At 36.5% G+C, this 16,108-nt stretch overlaps 1 protein-coding gene across 1 annotated transcript; it reads right to left on the reverse strand.

Annotated features, from left to right (window-relative positions):
• Positions 1-13,689: 13,689 nt before the first annotated feature.
• Positions 13,690-15,491, reverse strand: LOC131329383 (CASP-like protein 1C1). Its single transcript, XM_058362479.1, has 3 exons — positions 15,214-15,491; positions 14,824-14,926; positions 13,690-14,169 (listed from the first exon to the last, which is right to left on the reverse strand). Exons 1-3 carry the CDS (start codon positions 15,387-15,389, stop codon positions 13,945-13,947), a joined length of 504 nt encoding a protein of 167 aa, XP_058218462.1. The 5' UTR covers positions 15,390-15,491; the 3' UTR covers positions 13,690-13,944.
• Between the last annotated feature and the right edge of the window lie 617 nt (positions 15,492-16,108).

Consider the following 16,108-nt stretch of genomic DNA (forward strand, 5'->3'; position numbering starts at 1 on the left):
GTTTAAGTGAATTATCTCTATTTGTTAGAGATTAAATTTAAAGGACACAAAATGAATCAAGTTTTTTAAGCTCGATTTGTTAGAGATTAAATTTAAATTGTAATGAGTAAAGCCAAAGTTTATCTCATTACAGCTGTGATCTAAATTTTTAAGTGAAGCATATAACAACTTTAAATAAGTGTGTCGTCTCTATTTAGTTTTTCATTTGGGATAGGATTCTTTCGGGTATCTCCCAGGGACGGAAAAGGCTTGAAATTAAAATAATTTTGTTATATTTTCGTATATTTTACATAATTATGAAATTAAGTGGGCTATTACACATAAACAAGTGCATATATCTTGAAAATATACATATAAAACTAGTTTTATGTTTCAATTTCGTCATACGGTGCATTTATACTTGTTGATTTTCGAACTATTTGTCTACTTAGATTGATTCTTTCTTAATTGTACTTATTTTTAACCGTCTAAGAGTAATATTTTAAAATAATATCATTAATAAAACTATATCGATCATTCTAAAACTTGTCGATGTACATGTAAAACATACTCTCAAATTTTGTCTGAGATTTTATGCTTATTTTTACATAATTTAAGTGAAAGTATGTGTTATATATTTTTGTAGTTTGCATTGCATGCCTTAATTATGTAACGATCTTATTGTGGTTAATTAGAAAAGTAAATTTTCGCCACTATGATTAACAAGGTGCCCTTACTAAACAACATTTCTGAATCCGTCTCTGGTCTCTCCGTAACTCTTTTTTTGCGTGTGGTAAATATCTCTCCATAAAAAACTTGTTCAGCCCTTTGTGAGCTATTATAATATATCCATTTCAATCATCATGTCGACTTACTTTCTAATACCCGTTAATGAGCAGTTATGTTAAAATATCACGTTGAACGGCTACCATTCTCACCAGATCGAACCGCATTTTTTCCATCACAAATATTTGTTTTGAAAACATAATATCTGGCGCAATCATTTTCTTCCGACGGAGTTGAAAAAAATAAATTAATTTCGATGATCATCGACGAGGAGACCGGAAAAAAAAACCCTACAGCACGGGACCGTCGCGTCTCTGTCGAGGATGCCGTTACTTTTCCTTTTGTATAATGTCAAAAACAAAAGTCCGAATCAGTTGACGCATTCAAAATCGAAGAAGGAAAGCTTCATCGGTTTTCGGGCGAATAAAGAGTTGCGTTGGACCTTTAATTTGACATTACTTAAAAGCTAAGGTAGCAAAATTTTCTCCCCGTGTGGCGTGTGGTGCCAATTCAGAATACGCGCTTCAAGGAAAAACAAACAAAAAAACCATAGGGTATGCATTCACATTTGTTTCTTTAAATTTTACGACCGTCTACCTGTCAATAGATTTGTAGCCTAGACACTTTCTCACATAAAGGATGAGGATTCGATTTTCGCTAGGGCGCGCAAGTGTTTGGTGTGGGTTGATGAGTGCGATTGTTTGGTGACTTGGTGTGGTGGTTGATATCCTTTGGGCTCTTGTCCCACCCGTATGCCGCTTAGCCGTACCATTTTCTCATCCCCAAGGGTAGGCTAGACAAGACATCTATCGAGTGACAAAAGGAAAAAAAAATCCAGAAAGTCTTTGTATTAGTGCATAGATTGTGCATATATTTTGTTGCGGGGCCCACACAAATGATTTGAACCGTTCATTAAATGTAAAACATTTTTTTGAGGGTCCATGCAAAAATCAGATCAATTCAATATCTATAAATGCTCGATCCAATCGTCTAACTTGTCATTCAGATTTTAGGATAATGAAAAGTTAGACGATTGGATTAAGCATCTATAGGTATCGGATTAAGCATCTATATGTATCAGATTGAGCTGATTTTTAGTAAAGACCCTCGAAAAAATAATTTATATTTAACGAACGACTCGGATTATTTGTGTGAGACCCATGGTGGGCCCCACAACGAAATCTTAACAGATTATCTGTGTGTAGCAGAGTTCAGAAAAATTACTACTTTATAATCACCCCAGAACAATAGTTTCTTCCAAAGGTATGACGGAGTCTTTAATTAAAAAAAAGGAACTGAACTGATAATTAGAAACTTTAGAGCAATAATCATACCAAACAAAAATTAAAATTTTTTGCCAAAGTTTAATGTCATTAAAGTTTAACGACTGTTGAACTCACAATGAGAATAATGGTATCATGAACGGTTATGTTTATTGAATTTATGTGCAGTAACAACGTGGATTCAAATCTTATGGGAATAGAGTTGATACCATTAATATTGAACTTATGAATGTCTTGAATTCGACTTACATTAGATGAGGTATAAGGTGTGTCGGTATCCTAATTATTATCACTTGTCCTAAATTTACGTTCCGTTCTGCTAAGATTCTTATTTTTTACAATTATTTATTTTCTATTTTATGAAACAAGCATACTATCACAATATATCACCTTTATTTTAAAAAATAAGTGTTTATTTGATCCCTTAATGGAACGGGCCCTTATTTTTCTTCTTTTGATCATCACCGTTATTCGTTTACGACCACCTATTTTTGCTCTTTCTTAGAGAATCTAATGCTCACAGTCCATACACTAATCACAACGTTAGCAAATTGTTATTGTGTGTCATGTTTTGTAGGTCCTATTATTCACGTTTCTTAGTTAATTTTGATTTCCTTATTATGCCTATTTTCTAGTTGACTTAGACCCCGTTTCAGAAACCTTCTTAAAAAATATGCAGCTTATTTCACATTTTCGAACTCAAAAATAATGTAAATGAAAAATAATTTTTAAATTTTTTTTGCACCGTATTAAAGATTTTGATGAGATCTATTAAACAAGATCCATATTGGTAAAAAATTATTTGCGTAAACACATTATTTTTAAGCTTGAAATTACCTTCTTAAAAAATAAATACTTATTTTATGTTCCGGAACGGGGCTTTAGGCCATCCATAGTGGTATAATCAAAAAATGATAACCAAAAGTTGACACATCAGCTTTTGATTATTCACTTAAGAGGTTGCTAAGTTTAACAATGTTAAGCTTCATTATGGTCACTTCTAGTCCATAATCAAAATATGGGGTCCACTACAATTTCATTCTCTTTCCCCCTGTTTCCGGTCATTCACTTCCCTCCATTTACGTTTTTTATGAGTTAAAATATATCGATTCCCTCTCTTAATTTTGAAAAAAAAATCGGTGATTTCCTTCCCTCCTATTATAATTTTTTCCTTTTTTTTTTCAGAGGTGGGTAGTAAAAACAAGAAAGAAAAGTGAAACACCTTAATCTGGCGACGATGAATTGAGTTGTAGATGATCGAGAGATATGAGTTTCACTTTTAAAGGAAAAGAAAGAGAAATAGTTTGTTGGCGAAGTGAAAAAGATATAAAGTAGCGAAAAAGCTTGGTTACATAAAATTTTTATTCTTCAATTTTATTTTTTTAACCAAAACAAAAAAAGAGTGGGCGAAGAAGGAAAGAAGAAAATACTAGTTGAAACAAATGTGTATACAAAATTTGGAACTAGTTAACTTATGTGATGTAGGATCCACAAATTTTGATTATTGAAAAAGGTTGTTAGTTTTGGTTATCCAAAATCCAAAATTTGATTATTTCTAAGGTTGTTGCTGAGTTTGATTATACCATTGTGAGTAATCTTTTACACCATTATTATAAACTTTAAAAACAATTGACATTTAATTATACCACTGTGGATGACCTTAGATTTTTTAATCATCAATCATTTAGTATATATAATGACATGTTAGTATTATGGAGTATTTCAGATACAATCAATAACACATCAATGATTGTTGTTGTCATTTCACTCTTTATTCACAATGTGAATGAAAAGAAGATAAAAGAGAGAGACGAAAAGTGCAACTTGACAGAGGGTGGGCTTACAAATAAAATCCTTTTAGTACTTTCATGTGCACTTTATTTAAATACTACTCCATTTCTTTTGATTAATTAATACTCCGGTAAAATCTCGATTAGGGGGCCGGTTAAGCGTCCAAAAGAGTATACATACAACAAGATTGATGTAAAATAACTGCAACCACCAAAATTAGGAGAAAATTTTATTTGCAAGGAGAACTGCCAAGTGATATTCTACCGGCCTTCTTTGCCCAATAGTACTGTACCGGAGAGAAAATTTCTGAAATATCACGTGGCGGGTGCTTTAAGAATACTGAATTTTAAAAAGAGATTCAAAAGCAAACTTATTACAATTATGACTTTCTTGGTTTTTTTTTTTATTACGTATCGTATTATGACTTTCTTAGTTGGTCCCACGTGATTGGGGTCATTGGAAAAGTTATGAAACCCTGGGTGAGTATATCAGTCATGAATGCATAATAAGTCATCGGTTTTACTATTGTCAGTCCATTTGGCTGACGATAAGCACTCCAGAAGATAAGAAAAATATGTATTTTTGTATATTTTTTATACTATTTAATACATATTCACACATTTATTATTGTTAATCCATTATGCTAATTTTAAAATTTTCCATAAGTTATCACAATTTATATATGTTGACCAAAAACATGCTTTCTGGAAGAATGTTAAAAAGAGTGGGTTGAAAAGGAAATTTTTACTATTTCCAGTTTGAGGGCCCCATAAGAATTATCAACCTGTGGTCATCTAGTCTTGAGTACTGCTATGAGTACAGACCGGCCGGGAGGGAAATCGTACCGATCGGTCGTGTCGGGTCATCTCCGGCTATCGGACGGCCGATCCGAGCCGTCCATATATACATATATATATATATATGAAAAAGAGGTGCTTGAATCAAGCACTCTACACACCTCGGATGCCGTTAATTCCCTCGCAAAGCCCCTCGGTTTTTTTTTTTTATAGAATTTTTGGACGGCTCGGATCGGCCGACCGGTGGCCGGAGACGGCCCAGCGCTGCCGATCGGTACGATTTCCCTCTCCGGCCGTCGGTACCTATATCATTATTGGTTTTAATATGATAAGGTGAAATAGATAATAATCCGGTATTTCTAAAATATAATAGTAGACTGAATAACGAATTCAAAATAACTAAAATTTAATATGTCTAGTTGAATAAGTGAAGTATAGGGAAAGAAATCTTATTTTACGCTCGTGTTACGTTGACAAAAAATTTTGCAAGATTTTTTTTTTTCATTTGCATGATCTATTTTGTAGGAAAGTATTTTCAAATAAAAAAGTTAAAATTGTGAGTTCCGCAACTTTTCTTGTTGTTGAACCATAAAAATGTCATCAAAAAATTATTTTTTTCCTATCTAAATGAACAGGTCCAATAACTTAGAATTTCTTTCTTTCTTTCTTTGTGATAGTTATGTCTATGTGAATTTACATGCACATCGACCGATCGAATCTTTGTGACATTGAAAATGGGAACCGAAGAGGATAAAAATCTCTTGTTTGCTGTCATAGGTCAAAGAACAAGGACTCGGCTCCCATCTAATTTGGGTCATTTGTGGGCCTTTTTAGGCCCGTAACAATGATCTGAGCCGTTCATTTTTTACAGTTTGTCGAGAACATTTACCAAGTCAAAAATCAAGTTGATCGGATACCATTTGATATGATTTTGAAATGAATTGATGTTGTTTAAAAAAATTTGTGCAAAATAGGATTGCAACCCATTTGACATATGAACGTAAAGCTTAATGCATTTTGAAATCACATCAAGCGGTATCCGAATAACCCTAGTTTTAACGTGATCAGTGTTCTCGGCAATCTCTAAAAATTAACATTTCCAATCACTATTGTTGACTTGAAAAGTGTCCGCAAATAGTCCAGACTGGATGGAGCCCAATGTGAACGAGAGCTAGGTCCGATGAACAATCGGTCTGACCACTCAAAGTTTGAAATCTCCAAAGATGGCCCCAAATCTTGAGAAATTTTTCAGTGCCGGGTGGGCACGGTGTCACATGGTGCCGAGCACCATCTCAGCCTCCCAAACGTGTTTCGGATGGCCCAAATCTGTTTGGGTAATTTTTAAGTGTAAAATTATCAAAACACCCCCTCAAGTTCAAACAAATCGGAACCGTCCAAAACACATTTGAACAGCCGAGATGTGCTCGGCACCACGTGGCACCATGCCCGCTCGGCAATGAAAAATTTCTCCCAAATCTCAATCCATCAACCAAGAGTAGGACGAGAACGACAATGACTTGATGCCGTGCCCGTTCGGCAATGAAAGTTTCTCCCAAATCTCAATCCATCAACCAAGAGTAGGACGAGAACGACAATGACTTGACGCGGTGGCCTTGATTTAAAACTCAAAACCGAAAATGGACCCACATCTGACGATAAGAAAAACAGAAATGCACTTAAAATATGCCACGACTTTTGGTATGTTCTCATGTGGGTCTTCGTTCTATGATGTCAACACAAAATTGCCAATATGTCTCATCTCAACAAGAGAGATAATAACAGCCGTTGACCCCTTTTGTGCACTGAACAGGGCCGCGGGAGAGGAGACCAGCGGATCCTGCCCTAGCCTCCACAATTTTAAAAGCCCCCTGTCTTTTCTTTTCTTTTTTTAATCCGCATTAAAAGCCTCCTGTTGTTATCATCATAATGATATACCTAGAAATTAAATTAAAATACTTCCACAATGCCCTTTTTTTTTCTTTCTTTCCTGTCTCCAATGAAGTCGTCTTTTGTCCAGAGACACTACCCCCTCCGTCACATAAAATTAGGTTATTACGATTCTACGAAATTACGTTTAATTTTTAAGCTTAATAATAAGGTACTTATCAAAATATATAATTTTTACAATATGAATTTTGTTTGATAGATATTGACGACATCTTTTGAATGGTACAAAAAATTCTTTTAGTAAATATGTTATTTTTAAGTTTGAAATTTACACGTAATTTTGTATGGGACCAAATTTAGTGGGGGACGGAGGGAGTATTTTTATTGAGTAACCCTACTAACACAAAAATGGGTATAATTATATATATATGTATAATATGTCAATATCACAACATATCATTGTTAAGTTGGTGGAAATTATTTTGCAATCACCAATTATAGAATGCCATATCGACATGCTGTACAAAGATAAATGTTTATACAATTGTTGTGTTAGTTGGCTTATTGAGAAAACTCAATCTTCAAATATAATCGTGTCCCGATCAGGTACTGATCGATATTCGATCAAAATGATTTTTGCTGCGATTGAAGACCTCAACGAAACCTACAAAGTGAACAGTTCGGATCATTGTGCGGGCCCGGAACGAGCCCAAAAAAATGCAAACTGGAGAGAGGACTGGAACTGGTTCCTTGTCTTTATTTGGTTTTTTGTGTCCCTCCTAGACCTCTAGTTTGGGGTGCTTTCTAAATACACCCCATCAATTTTCTCCATACATACCCCGAGACAGCACAAATCCCACTCTGCATTTCAGAGGGATGGAAACGAAGGAAAAGGCATACCAAGGAGTATTTAGGATCACCTTTGGATCTCGTGATTTGGTCAATAGACCAAACTTGAAAAAAGGGTCCTCAATGCATGTTTCAACAATGAATTTTTAACTTTAAAAAAAAAAAATTTAGAAAGGGTATTTTTTTTATAAAACATGTTGTGGGATTTTATCACATGCCTAGAGTTAGTAAAATAATTTCCTCCCATGTGCGATTGGGATGGAATCTTAGGAGTTGGATTTGCCAGTTTGCCACCACCACTCTCCACCGGAACCCTCATGCCCGATCCATGTTAGGTGGTTTTTTTTTTCTTTTTCTCCCAATAAGTAAATAACGAGTTAGATTATTTCTTGTTGGGATTATTTATATCTATATTATAAAACAGGACTGGTATCTTTAGAAATATTCCTTCTTAACGGTTCAGATTTCTCTTTAACACATATTTTATCTAACCATACAAACAAATCCAACGGTCCAAATTTCTCCACCTTTCACATACAAACCAATGGCAATTTAGTAAATAACTTATGTTCTTTGGACAAAGATATATGTGGTAATCTTCGTTCAAAAGGAAATCTCGGCTGAATTGGAAAAAAAATAAAACACTTCCCATATATAATTGAGCAAGATTTGCCATCTACGTAAATCTTGGGAAATTGCCGACTTCCGTTCCATATAAGATTTATATAGGAAATTGCCGATTTTCCTATATAATTGTAGAATTGTAGAAGCAAAATATATGGAAAGTTAGAAATACTACTCCATAATTTTGGCAAATCTTTATCATAAATGTGAAAAGACTATGGAAGGGATCACATAAAAACATCACCCATAATTTATTTAGATTCAACTAATTGCTTTGCATCGATTTATTACAAGGAAAAGGAAAAATTAAACCCATTACTTTAAAAAGAGCGACAATGGTGCCTCTGCCATGGGCAGCGGACACATTTTACTAGCATGAGGAACAGAGATTTCTCTTTTCGAAGGAGCATTAGTCGAAGAATTTAAAGGTGAAGAATGGTTTAACAGATGATGATAATGACAGTGACATTTGTAACCCCTTAATCTTTATCTCTCTTTTTCTCTATACAAATGTAAAAAGTTTGTTTTTTTGCAGGTGAGGTAGAAGGTAGAACTACACTGAAAGGAATATCTGATTGAGGAAACCAATTCGCATAATGAATATGGTAGACTTTCTCTCTGTTTTTTTTTTTTTTTAGAATCTTGCAGTTTTTAGATTTATAACATTAGCTTTTTATTTTTCTAGGGTGAGACTTTTACATGTTCAAACGTCAATGGTTGCAACGTGGGGGATAACATCGCATTCTTTCTTCTCAGTTCAAGATTGAACTTCATCGCTGGTACAATTTTAGATTTGTCCACTATTATTGTGATATTGGCATTAATTTCCATTCAAGGTTTGTAGTTTGTTCAAAAACTCCACAACGCGGTACTGTTCAAAAACTCAATCCAAGTTCATTTTTTCTACACATGTTATTGAGGGCAAAATCTACAAGATCATGGACGAGTCAAAAAATTTGAGTTTGGCAGAGTATCGTGGATAAGGGTATAGAGTGAAGCTTAACTCATCTATAAGCACCCCCAACGGGCCCCAAGAATGTATATATTCGTACAACCTTCTCCTTTTCCTCTTGCTTCCATCCTCTTCCCCCATCTCCGCATTGCCAACCGGAAATATCATTTCATACTATACATTTGTAAACTCTGTTTTTTCCCCTATTTTAATTCGTTTCTCTTGAGTTTTGCTTTGTTCAGTCCCAATAAACTAATTTTGGTGACCTTTGCTTTGGTGTTGTATTAGCAACAGATGGTGGGTTAGCAATTGCATGGGTCGATATACAAATTTCCTTTTCTCTGCTTTAATACACATTGTGTGAATAGTTCAGTTTCTTTTCTTTCTTTTTTTTAATATATTACAGTAGAAAATGAGTGGATGCACAATATGAATTCATGTATAAATCCAATCTGATTGTAATACATTCCTATCTTAAATAGTAAATACACTCTAAATTTGTAGGCACGAGTAATTGGTTTGTTCTTTGTGGTGATGTTGGTATGTGCCTTTGGGCACGATTAGTTTGTTCACACATAACTAAGGTCACTCGAATATGTACGTGAGTTCAGTGCTTATTTGCGTGTGTCGATCGTTTGAGCCGTGCCTTCAGGCACGGGCATGCACTAGTACCCCATAATTCCACCCACAACGGAAGCGCAACAAATAAAAAACAAATCACACAGCGAGAGAACACACACAACCAAAATATGTGGTTCCCTAAGCTCGGTTACACAACCAAAATCTCTTCTTTTTTTTCAAACTGCATTTAATGTGAGAAAAACCTAACAATTACAGGCAGGGTCGATGTTGTTCAAAACCAAACCTATTAGAGGGGTGGTAGTGGTGGCGGTAGTAGAAGGTGATGGTGGTGGTGGTAAAAGAATGGGTGATATGGAACTTCTGACTGACGAAGAACAGGCAAATTTAATCACATTTAAGTAGGTATCATGTTGCTTAATTTTTTTTACACTTTTTAGGTCTACATTTTAAGAGGCACTTAAAATACTACTATCAAACAACTCCTAAATCGTGTTACGATTGCATAATTGATACCCAGCCGTTTATGAGATTAATTATACCCCACATGGTCCCTTCAAATTGCACCTCCACCATTCAACTATGCTATTATTATTATTATTATTACCCTAGCCTCCACTTATATCATTCATAATCCAACTTTAATTAGTCAAAACAAAATTGACAATGACTCCCACGTTTCTATATCATCAAAGTCACTAGCTAAATGGTTTTGTTTATTATGTCCTGGCTGGTGGAGAAATTTATAGCTTTATTTGCCACGCACAAATCTGTTAAAGTGAATCCTTAAATTTATTGTTTAAGAGATTTCTTCAGGTGCTGAAAATATATACTTTAGAAGTGGAAGATGAGGAGGAATCGGTAAAAGTCAGCCTGAGGTTTTTTACATTTGTTTGCATAATTGATAATACCACCATGTTCACACACTAGCCGTTTATGTTGTGCCACGGGAGTCTCGCACACGCGAGTATGAGAGGAAACTAGTAACTCCGTTTACATCGTCAACGAAATACAAACACTAAAAAACCTCTCTCTGAGAACTCTCACAAGTTCTCTCTTCTTCTTCTTCTTCTTCTTCTCCTTGTTCTATTTGTTGTTGGAAAACCTCGGCATAATACATAATTCCAGAGAACAATTTCATTAATCTTGTAACAATTACATAATCAAAACAAGATACAAATACAAAACAGAATTAAACAGTCGAGATACAAACTGTTTTTTTTTCCAGAAAATCAAATCGAGTCTTGTGTGATACCACAGTCTCCGCCTACCGTCGGTGTTGTAGGATCTTGTTCAGCGTCTTCCTCCCAGGGTTGGCTCGGCTAAACCGCAAGTCGTCGGAACACCGCCATCGACCGCCTTGGCGAATTGACTACCACCTGTCTCTCTCTCTCAAGACTAAACCGCAAGTCGTCGGAACACCGCCATCGACCGCCTGGGCGAATTGACTACCGCCTGTCTCTCTCTCTCAAGAACGTATCTCAAAATATGTGAGGAATGCTGTGAATTTCTGGTGACTTCTCCAAAAACGTGAGCCTCCTTTTATAGGCAAAGGAGGTGTAATGCTGCCATTAACATGCCAATGAATTCTGCCAATGAATAGAGAGGTTACACATCAATTCTCCAATGAATTCTGCCAATCAAATCTGCCAATGAATAGGGAGGTCACGGGATTTGAATTCACAATCATGGGCTGGGGTTACGGGAGTTACGAAATCCCACACATCAATACGTCTATTGATTATGGGGCGTCCAGATACAACGAACCCGGTATATGCTCGGTTGCCTCGAGAGACCCTCCGGTAGCCCCGATTTCATTCATCTGAAATTCCGTAAAATTTCCAACATTTGTTTCCACACAAAAGCCGGCATCAAACTAGTACAGCTCACATGTCTTTCTCGTGGGTCTCCCTTGCATGGGTAAATACCAACAGTACTTCAACTGTGAATGGATTAACCAACCACGACTAGCCTGGTTGGCTACCCTCGTACACTCTTTATCGAGAGGTCAGTGGACCAGATCCTGTCGAAGGCATGAATCGGTTATTAGTTCTCTTGTAAATGAGTGTTTTGTTGTTAGTTTATTTCTTTCCCGTACGTAGGAAGCTATTTCTTGGATTGTAAATGTATTGGGCTTGATCAGTTATTGCTGGCCTCACATAATTAATGCAGTGTCCCCGCTTGGAAATTCTTTGAATGCAATTCTTGTACGCTTATAGGAGAAAAAAACGTACCAATGGAATAATACATAGCCTCGTTTACAAAAAAAAAGAAGATAGCAAAATAGAACATTGAGATGGATCCTACTTAGGAATCCTATTTAAACATAGAGAAGAGAGTAAAATTCACCCACAGTCACAAATAATCACAAGGCTAAAACAACCGGACTTGAATGAAGAAGTCAAAATACACCTAAGCATCGTCATCTCATTTCTAAAGCTTAATTAGTGTCATATATAATATTAGAGGTGAGTGTGTAAATGTAAATGAGTCGTAAAAAGTTGAGCAATTTTAAAGTGGGGAATCCAAACGTAATGATCCACTCAAAAGCATTTGCAGCAGCCAGCAGTAGATTTCAATTTTAAAGTGGAGAATCCAACGTAATTGATGAGAATCAGATGTGGCTTGGGAATTTGGCATCTGAGTTCCTAATTTTTTGGATTTTTTAAAGTTCAGAGAGAGAGAGAGAGAGAGAATGATTTTAGGAGCATATATACTGAGGAAAAATTATTCAAAGCCCCGAGGGCATGGTATTCAGGGTGACCCAACTCATCTCTCCATCACATATTTTTGTGGTTTTCACTATAAAGTATCGAGTCCATACAAAATTTCTTTTTGTCCCGTGTATTGAACGGGGTACAACACTAGTAGTATGAATGCAACTTGGTGACAGTTTGGGGAGGATGGGGCCAAATAATGTGAAATTGTAAAATTTATTTGAATCTTCATCCAGTAATAAATGTGAACTACTCCAAGGGATTAGCCAAGCGGTCAAGGCTTGAGACTTATGGGTTTGCTTGCTTCCAAGTTCTCAAGTTCGAAACCTCTCAGGTATTATAAGGTATCAGCTCATTTTGGGTCAATCCATATAGAGCAAAACTCTGACTTTAATTGGGACCCTTTTAAATGGACATTGAAATTGGTTCCTTTTCCTTAGAATGTAGGGCTGTTTTCTCTCTGTTTTTCGGGGGTATGTTCCTTTGGTTCTTTGTATTCTTGTATGGTTCTTTGTATTCTTGTTTGTTTCGTTAATAATAAAATCTTCCTTGCCAAAAAATAATTAATACCACTGAGAATACTATATTTACAGAAAAAGGCATTTGGTTGAACATTTGATAGCTACATGAATATCTTTAATTGTGAGTCAGTCAGTGCATTCTTATTCATTATCCATTTTAGTTTCCTTGCTATTAGTTTTGGTTTGTATTAGTAATATTCTTTCAGTGATTTTTCCTTTTGTATTTTTGGGCTACTGGCCACAGGCCTCATCAGAAATCCCAACCCAGCTATGTTTGGGCTTACCCAACCCAGCCAACTCATTTCCAATCACTTTCTTTCTCATGGAAACAAAAGTCCAGCGCCCTAAACCCAAAAAAAAATAAATAAAAAATAAAAAATTCTTCACCAAACAAAGTTTTCTGCTTTTCATAAATGGGAATTTCGAAATAGGAAATAAAAACAATACCAACTAGGTGGAACCTTCAATAAGTATGAAAAACTTTCTGCTCCAAATTAGAACATCCCACATTACTATTATCCAAAGCCAAGGCCTTGGTCAAAGTACGCGTAAGTTGGTTCAGACATTCGATTATAAAAAAAACCAAGGCCCTGGTCATGTAGGCTACAGAGGGCACTTGCCACATAATTTCTTGCTTTGAGTTACAGAACTTCCACAGTCCTAGAATTCAAACCAAACAAATTACCCAAAATTTGGATTATACGGTACACAACCATTCGCGTTTGGATGGTCCAATTACAGAATCAGTTGGGAGCGGCTGATTAATGCGCAGGGGTACGATTTGATTATGGAATCAATTGCTGGATTAATAATAGCTGTAACAGTTTTTTTCGAGTTGGACATGTGGCCTCGAGTCTCCACGCATTCAAGTAAATCTTAGCCACACCATTGATTTACCAAAGATTTATCGGTCCTAGTTCTGGATTGCTAAACTTTCATGTTTGCATGAACATTTTCGTATACAGCGATGTAGTTCTTTCAAATATTTATTACAAGACAGGTAGCAAGATGTTCAAGTACACAACTTTCTGTTGATCTTGTAAATCTCCTAATCCATCTCTAAAAAACACAACTCCGGAATCCTGCTTCAAAGTTATTTTTCCTTTGTTGGCAAGATGGAGGAGAAATTTTATTCGTCGGATAGGCAAGACCTATACATCAGATAGACCAGTACTGTTTTTACAAAAGCAGAGGATTTATGGCAGAATGGAGGGAGTAGAGGAGGATGAGCATGTAGATTATAACTCCGGCAAAGCCAGTGGCTAGGGCTCCTCCCACCTGGTGGCAGTAGCCCTCAACCTGGCCACAAATGGGTAGCCAACCTGCATAGGAATTCCCTTTCTTCCCCACATATGCAATTGCTAAGGCTGCTGATACTCCTGATGTCAGCAACATAGTTATTACCTGATGATATTCCAAAGAAGTCAAAATTCCATTAGGTTCGTGTAATGATTAGAAAGCACAACGATTCAATATATACCAAACGTTTTCGATCTTTCACAAGTTAAGTACAAACACGATTTTGATGTAGAAATTTTCATACAGAACGATGTGGGCGGTGTTGGCTCTGTTGTGCTAACCAAATTAGGCTGTTGCTTGGGAACATACAACTCCTCTTTTCACAGTATGGCCTCGTTAATTTTTGGATCGCTAATGGATGCAACATTGAAATGTTTCAAAGTTGGGTGTTTTAGTACTATGTCATTGAGAGACCGCAAAAAGCCACATCACTCGGTGTAGAAATCCTTGTACAGAAGTCCTGTTTCAATTGGGTTAACAAAATTTTTTTGGTAAGTTCAGTTGGGTTATTCATAAGCTGGCAATACAATGTCTTATCGCGTTCAACAAAATATGGTCGCGCTTTCTGGAATAGATGGGGAAACTAATATCCAACGTGTGAGTATTCAAAAGACGAGGGTCTAGAGAGGTAGGAAGTAGGCAACCTTAAATTTTTTTTTCCGTTTTACAGACCGATTCCTAACACGACATGAAAGAATTTTTTTTTGAACTCAATTGAAATATTTGTACGTGAAAGATTGAAATGTGTATAATAGTTACCACATCCATGGCAATAACCAATCGCCAGAGCAAGCTCTCTGTTGGAAGGAAAAGAACCAGCAAACTGTACGCCCCTCCAATGACATTGACAATCAGAAAATACCTGCACCAACAGCATTTTGCTCGCCATTACAAATAAGAAGAAGAAGAGAAGGACTGCAGCAGCAGCAGCCAAAACAAATAAACGACGAAGGGAAAACGAAATGCACCAATTTTCAAAAAAAGTTTCGGAATTTTGCGTTGCAAGCACTACACATGTTTTGAATTGGGCGCAAACTCCAACAGTGTGAATGCAGTACTGTCGCATCGCATTTTGAGTAGTAGTACTTGTTTTTCGTATGAAATTTTACCCTAACGAATGCGAAAAGGAGAGTCGATGGAAAAACTCACGTGAAAGCCGAGGTATGGCTGAACTTAGCTTCAAACTGTACGGTGAAAAAGCTAGATTTCTCGTGACTCGTACCCATGACAATGGCTGCCGCAATGGTTGCGCCCAATGCCAGAACCCTCAGCAGGAGGAAGCAGACCCTCGTGGTCTTGTCCATGCTCGAGTGACAGTGATGCATTATAGTTCTCTCTCTCTCTCTCTGAATTGTAAATAGACGGTTTTGGAGTCTCAGGTGAATTAAAGTTTTTGGAATTTTAATACCCAGGAAGCTTATAATGAGGTGATAATTATTGTGTTAGGAAAGGGCAGATGTGGGGTGGTGGACTTGTATTTGTACTCTTGTGTGTTTAGTTGAACTGTTTTTCCCCCACCCCCCTCGTGCGTGGAAGGATTTCTCCCTGGATTAATTTTCAGCCGTGTTGGACTTCATGAGTGTCATTAGCGAGAAGTTTTCGTGTGCCGGGTAGGTATCACACATATGGTATCCCGTCGGCGATTCAAGCCGCTTTTGGACAGTTCGGATTTTAGAAAAAGAAAAAGATGAGAGAGAGAGAGTGGTTGGCTGAGGGAGGAGAGAGGGAATAAATCTGAACCATCCAAAACACGTCTGAACGGCTGGAATTGCTGACGGGCACCGTCACGTGGTACCCTCTCGTTGCCCAAAAATTTCTGGTTATTAGCTGTGACCTTTAATGATAACGTGAAATGGTACAATAGATTCGTTTGGTGAAATTTAAAATGCAGAGACTGGGGGTAGTTAAACGTCTAAGGTTTCTTAACTCTTTCACTAATGTGCACACACGACAACAACTCAACAAATTAAGGGTTTCCCGACATAAGCACGATAATTATTCTGATTAAGGTTAGTTGCACCAACAATGACACCACACTCGGGCT

Source organism: Rhododendron vialii, chromosome 6a, assembly GCF_030253575.1.
Source record: "Rhododendron vialii isolate Sample 1 chromosome 6a, ASM3025357v1".
Classification (NCBI taxonomy): Eukaryota; Viridiplantae; Streptophyta; class Magnoliopsida; order Ericales; family Ericaceae; genus Rhododendron; species Rhododendron vialii.

Excerpts from the sequence above, each read along its gene's own strand:
- LOC131329383 (XM_058362479.1), bottom strand. The coding sequence starts at position 15,389 with ATGCATCACTGTCACTCGAGCATGGACAAGACCACGAGGGTCTGCTTC. Across the intron at positions 14,927-15,213 it reads AGCCATACCTCGGCTTTCAC|GTATTTTCTGATTGTCAATG; the intron begins GTGAGTTTTTCC and ends CTGTTGGTGCAG. Across the intron at positions 14,170-14,823 it reads TGGTTATTGCCATGGATGTG|GTAATAACTATGTTGCTGAC; the intron begins GTAACTATTATA and ends GAATATCATCAG.